We start from the raw sequence: 6,000 nt of genomic DNA, 5'->3' as shown, positions 1-6,000 counted from the left end.
GCTGCCAGTTCTTTACTATTGTGGTTTCAAATCAGTCACCTTCTCAGTGACGCCTAAAGGGTTTAAGCAAGCACTCCTACCCATTCACATCATGCTGTTAAATTTTAATCTCAGCACTTCCTTATATGAAATTGTTTTGTCTTCCTCTCTGGAATGTGAGCTCCAAAAGAGCAGGAGCACAGTCTTGTCTTCTTCTCTACTGAATCCCAAGAGCCTAGAAGAGCACAGGCTCAAGGAATATCTGGTGAATGAATGGACAAAGGGTAGGTGGATTTAAAATGACCAAATAGGCAGTCAAATTGCTTTCCAGATAGAGTCATGAGTTTTCACTGCAACCAACAGTGTCTGTTCTTAACAACCTGGGCTGCACCAAGTCACCAAGTATTTATCATTTTTGTAATTGTCTACTTTAAAGGTCAAGAATAGGGACTTGGAGAATTTGATTAAGAGAAAATCAACCTGCTCAAGTGGTTACCTGACTTTGAGTTTCATTTTTCTTTTTATCTTAAAAATAAACATTAGAAAGGTTCATTGGGAAACCTGTTTGTTTTACACAGTTTGGCACATCTTTTGGGTGGAATTCCTCAAAGGATAAAAATTTCACATACCGAAAAGAGAAAAAGACACTTTCAGGGTCACATTATACTTGTTACAACTCTATGTTGTAAGCAGGAGAGGAAAGCTTGTTCAAGATTTGTCTTAAATATAGTATTGTGTTAAAAAGGACAATGATCATATTGATTTGTTTGACATACATTTTCATAAGGCCATACTCAACATTCAATTGATTATCACAGTATATTGCAAAGGACATGGATTTGTGCTCCTCAGGCACCTGGATTATAATTCTGGTTCTTTTGCCACCTACTAGCTGGGTGATTTTGGACAATTTACTGACTTCATTGAGCCTCAGTTTCCTCATTTCTAAACTAGAGTTAATAATACCTCTGCAAAAGGTTGGTGTATGTGTGGGGGAAAACAGGTAAAGCACTTTAGTAATATCTGAAAGGTATTCAATGTTAGTCTCCCCTTTCCCTTCCAATGTCTACTCTAAACATTATCTTACAAGCCAGTGAATCATAAAATTTTCTTGAGCCAACTGGTATTCCTTCCTCTCTATATCAAAGCATAGACCCTTACAGGAGAATTACTGGGTCCTCTGTGAGTATCAGGAAAGAAATTCAATGAAGTATCCACATTTATTCTTGGAGTTCCTTGGGTTACTATTAGGTTGTTTCTCCACTAGTCATGTTTTATGTAAAAAAAAACTGTTATGTTCTCGGTAGAGATGTCATGCATTAAGTAAGAAAGAAAGAGGGTAAGAAGGAAAGAAGGGAAGGAAGGAAGGGAGGAAGGAAGGAAGGAAGGAGAGATGGGGAGGGATGGAGGAAGGAAGGAAGGAAAGTTGGACTTATCTCCCATTTTGGAGTGATTTTTCCTCAGACACTGTTAACAGATCAGATGTTCACTTTTAACATAACCCCAAATCCATCTTCAGAAAATAAATGGAATAACAGACATTATTTGCATATGAAATACAATAAATAAATGGGAATTTCTCATACTAGTTTGAAATTGATGTAAGAATACAGAATTTAAAAATAAAATCCTTTTAAGACAAAAGTTGTACTTTACAACATACAGTAAAATGCTTGCTGGATTTTCTCACACGTGATTCCTTTCTCACTTCCTTCCCGTCTTTCATTTACTTAATCACTCATTCACTTTACAAATATTTATTGATTGCTCACAGGTCCAGGTGTTGTGCTAAAACCCTTCTCCCCCATCTGGCCACACCCACCTTCCAGCCCAATCCGACAAATCTTTTGGCCTGGGCTTTTCCTTCAAATTCACTTCCACTTGCACTGCAGAAGTCTCTAGAATGACAACCCTTAAATGGAGAAATGAGGAAAGTCCACACATGGAATTTTGGGGAATACAAATTTACACATCATTAATTTGTTAATCTTCAACCAGTCTATCCTTTTGATTTATATAATGTTGTATTGGATATTTCATATCCTTTCTTACTTCCTTATTATACCTTCCTCCTTTACAGAGGTCTTTTCCCCAACCTTTTTAATGGTTCCTGGCACCTGACTTTGAATGAAAATACTCTCTCTTTGGGCTACCAGGGTGGTGGGGAGAGGCACCCAAGAGGAAGGGAATTTCTTCTGGTCCTAATGTCCACCTAATTTTTAAAGAATAGGTTCCTTATTATTATTGTATTTTAAACTTACAGTTACATCCATAGATTAGATTACTAAATGCATGCATGTCTCACTTTTAATTTTCCCTAACTTGGGGAAATGAGTGGAGGGCCAGACAGAGCCGAAAATACTTCTACCTCTAGAGAAACGGGTGTAGAGAGAAGCTGAGGTTAAAATGTTGCTGTGAGACTGGGGGTTCGGTAGGGTTCAACATTACATTTAGCTCTCTCCTCAAATATAATTCTGTTCCGCCTCCCCGTACAATATATTAAGTGAGATTTCTCATGTATACAAATAAGGTTCTTGCATTGGACCAGTTGGTTCAGTACTCCTATCTGCAAACTCCCTTTCCCTCTTTGTCCCAGTTCAGTACCTTTCCCCATACCCAAACCCACCATCTAGCCTCTCCCCTCTGCCGGCTACCAGTCACTCGATTTTCCACCATCCTCATCTTCAGCATCTCCAGCCAGCATGGGATTAAGGAGCTGTGCGGGCCGTCGACCCCAGGTTTCCGTAAATCAAAGACATACCTCTGGGGAGGGTGCCCGGAGGGTACAGCGGGAGCAAGCAGGTGGGAAAACGTGTTCCCTTCACGTGCGATCTCAGCGCAAATTTGCCTGGAGTTCTTGAGAGGGAGAGAGAGCGAGCAGGTAGGTTTTAGTACTTCCCTATAGCCTACCCGCCAAACTCGCGGGTCCACGCGCCTAGGAATTGCGCCCCGCACGCCGAAACTACTTTCAAAGGCAAAGCTAGATGGCCCACGAGGTTGGGATTGGTAGTTGTGGATGACCTCGAGGCCACTTCCTCCTTCTCCGCGCCCTTCCTCCACTCCTCTAGTCGCCTTCGCGGAAGCAAAACTGACCCGCAGGGCTAGAGAGGTCTCGCGCTCTCTGGCTCTCCCTCGCAAAGGGTTAATTTTTCCGATCGCACGAGGGGGAGGAGATTTCCCTGTAGACTAGTAAAGAGGGTGATGGACAAACGTGCGGGCACTAAGACCGCAAGGCATTCATTTCCTCCTACGGTGGATGCGGACGCCGGGAGGAGGAGAGCCCCAGAGCGAGGAGCTGGGAGCCGAGGCACAGGCAATGCTCAGCCCTGGATGTAGCTGAGAGGCTGGGAGAGACCCACCGCCGGAGACCGAGCGGCAAGGGGAAGACCTAGGGGGGTGGGTGGGGTAAGCGGACCCGAGAGCACTCGAAAACGAGCGGTTTACAGATTATTTATATTTTGTGTAGAAAACACGTAGCGACACCGAAGACCAGCCCCAATGAACATGTCAGTGTTGACTTTACAAGAATATGAATTCGAAAAGCAGTTCAACGAGAATGAAGCCATCCAATGGATGCAGGAAAACTGGTAGGTGATGCTTTCGCCCGATACTCTTCCCAGGAGCCCTGTGCGTCTTCCCGGTGTGCCTTAATGTCGGTGTTCGCTTTCTGGGGCGTGAATGGAGCGATGAATTGCGGGCAGCAGGGTGCCGGTCGCTGAGTTCCAGGGTCTACCGGATGCAGGAGACACTGGGGCTGCATGAAGCGCGTGGGTCGGTGTGCCCCTGAGTGAACCGCGGCTACACATGCATCTTTAACACAGATTATATAACGTGGAACAGAGATATGTACGTGGAGTAGATGTCTGCGCGACAGGGAAGGCGGGAGAGATGCCCCAGCCCAGATCCTACCTGTGCTACCTTCTGTTTGGCATCTAGATTTGTTTTTTTTTCGCTTGGTCTCCCGCAAGCGTAGTGTGAAAGGCAGTGAAGGGAGGATCCAGTCTCTTGCTCCGTTTAACCCTCTCCCCCCCGCCGTCCTGGGCTCTTTGGTCCTCGCCCTGTCCCCATCCCTCGCGTCCTTCCTTTCTCCTTGCAGCTCGCCTACTTCGCTGCTCTCTGCCGCTCCCCAGCCCGATTCCTCCTTTACTGGACCCCTTTCCCCACGCGGTTCCCTTTCCGGTTTCATAAAGAGGCGGGGGCCGGGAGGGGAGAGGAGGGACAATGAAAACAGTAATAAAAATGAATGAACCCAAGCGGTGGAGCCACGCCGTAAGTTTGTTTTACGGAAACGCCTTTTGGACACACTCTGTTCTAATTCAGTGGGAAGCTGCTGTTTGGAGTTGAGACAGATTAAAGACTGCAGGGTCCTTGGGGGCTCTTTTCCAGACAAACTTCTATAGGGGAACGCATCTTTTCTTGTTTATTGCGCTCCCTCCGCCAGTCCTTTTGAAAATCCCTGTATAGGAGGCGATCCTGTATCACCTTGCAATATTTAACAGCGAAGGGTGTGCTCATTTTTGCTTCTTGCTTGTGGTCCGCTGTTGCAGGTATTCACTTCCTCCCCTCAACCCCGGGTCTGGCAGTTAGTAAAGTGCAAGCCCAACGCACCCCCAAGCCGGGCGGCGGCCCCCAGCCTCCCCGGGGCCCGAAGGCAGAGTCAGGCCGAAGGGACTCGCGGGCCTGCTAAGGGGTCCTGCCTGCCGCGTGTGCGAGCGCGCGTGCTCCCGCACGGTCACGACTGGCCTTCCCTCCCCCATCTCATCAATGGGAAACCAGAGACGCTAGCACGCCGGGGACTCTGGCTGGTTGGTGCCGTAGGAGAGGTGCCCTGGGCCGGAGCGGAGGTAGAAGGTTCAATTTCCCTTCCTCCAGCTCTCACGAGTCGCGACTAGCCTCGGTTGATTCGGCCGCCGCTCCCGCCTCCTGCTACCCTGGGCCCGCTGGCCATTTGCGGCTGCAGCTGGGCCGAGCCCGCCCCCAGCGCCGCGCGCCGGCTGGGCCCGGCGCCCGGCGCGCTGGGGCGGGCGCGGCCGGTTTGGCGCGCTCCCACCCGCTGCGGCGAGGCTGTAGACCGGGGGGTGTGGGGCGCGGAGGGGTTCGAGCCGGAAGCCAGGAGGGGGGCGCAACTGCCTGGAAGGCCGAAAAGTGCGGCCGGCACTTGGGGCGTGGGGCTGGGCTCCTCCAGCGCCGCCCAGGCCCAGCGCACCTAGGGCGGGTCGGGAAGGTAGTGGTACACCGCGAGTCTTCATCCCGTAGTTTAGACCGGGAAAGGCATCGGGCCGCCGCCGCTGGGGACCTTCTGCGGGTGCGTTTCCTCCGCCTCCTACAGGGTGGGGCTGGAGGCGGGGTGGGGCTGGAGGCGGGGTGGGGCGGCGGCGGCGGCGGGCCCGCTGAGGGCTCGGGTCTCTGCAGCTGTTTGTCAAATCCTCTAGCCACACGACACGAGCCCATCTTCCTCCACCATTAGCCGCGTGCTCTTTTCTAAGGTCAGCAGTGTCGCCAACTTGCTGCACGCTTGTGGAACCTGCCTCTCTGGAGCTGTCTTCCGCGCCCGCCGGCGGCCCCCATTCACTGTCTGCCAGCCTTTCCTTTCTCTCCCGCGGTCGATACTGCCTCTTACTTGTTGCCATTTCTGAGGCAGTCTCCTCCAGGTACTGTTTCCCGCCTGTTTTCTCCGTTCAAGTGCACACTGAGCCAGACAGGGCCTACCCCACACGGGACTGAAATGGTAAAAATGGGCCAACGTATCTTGGCCTTTGGGCTCTGTCCACTGTTTCTTCCTAGTTTTTTATGTGTACCTTTCTTCTGGCAATAATTTTGCTGGCTTTTATTCATATACATGAATATTTACACACTCATGCCTCCTATCAGACCCTCAGCTTTTTAGGACGTGATTTTTGACTCATTGCACTCCTGAGTACTCAGAGCACCTGGGAGAATACTTCATGGTAGATGCTGGGGAAAATACTTGTGCAGTGAGTTAAAGTAATGATTGGTGCCAGGTTGATGGCCAGTACTACC

At 49.6% G+C, this 6,000-nt stretch overlaps 1 protein-coding gene across 3 annotated transcripts in view; it reads left to right on the top strand.

Annotated features, from left to right (window-relative positions):
* The first annotated feature begins 244 nt into the window (after positions 1–244).
* ELOVL6 (ELOVL fatty acid elongase 6) overlaps positions 245–6,000 on the top strand; it is a 134,917-nt gene continuing 129,161 nt past the window's right edge. Inside the window, exons 1-2 of one of the 3 annotated variants that reach the window (XM_057502528.1) lie at positions 245–263; positions 3,446–3,566. In XM_057502528.1, the coding sequence (XP_057358511.1) occupies positions 3,478–3,566 (89 nt within the window). In that variant the 5' untranslated portion in view covers positions 245–263; positions 3,446–3,477. The other 2 variants (XM_036920866.2, XM_036920867.2) reach the window with 2 other exon arrangements.

Source organism: Manis pentadactyla, chromosome 5 (assembly GCF_030020395.1).
Source record: "Manis pentadactyla isolate mManPen7 chromosome 5, mManPen7.hap1, whole genome shotgun sequence".
Classification (NCBI taxonomy): domain Eukaryota; kingdom Metazoa; phylum Chordata; class Mammalia; order Pholidota; family Manidae; genus Manis; species Manis pentadactyla.
This window is presented reverse-complemented; position numbering and strand designations above follow the sequence as displayed.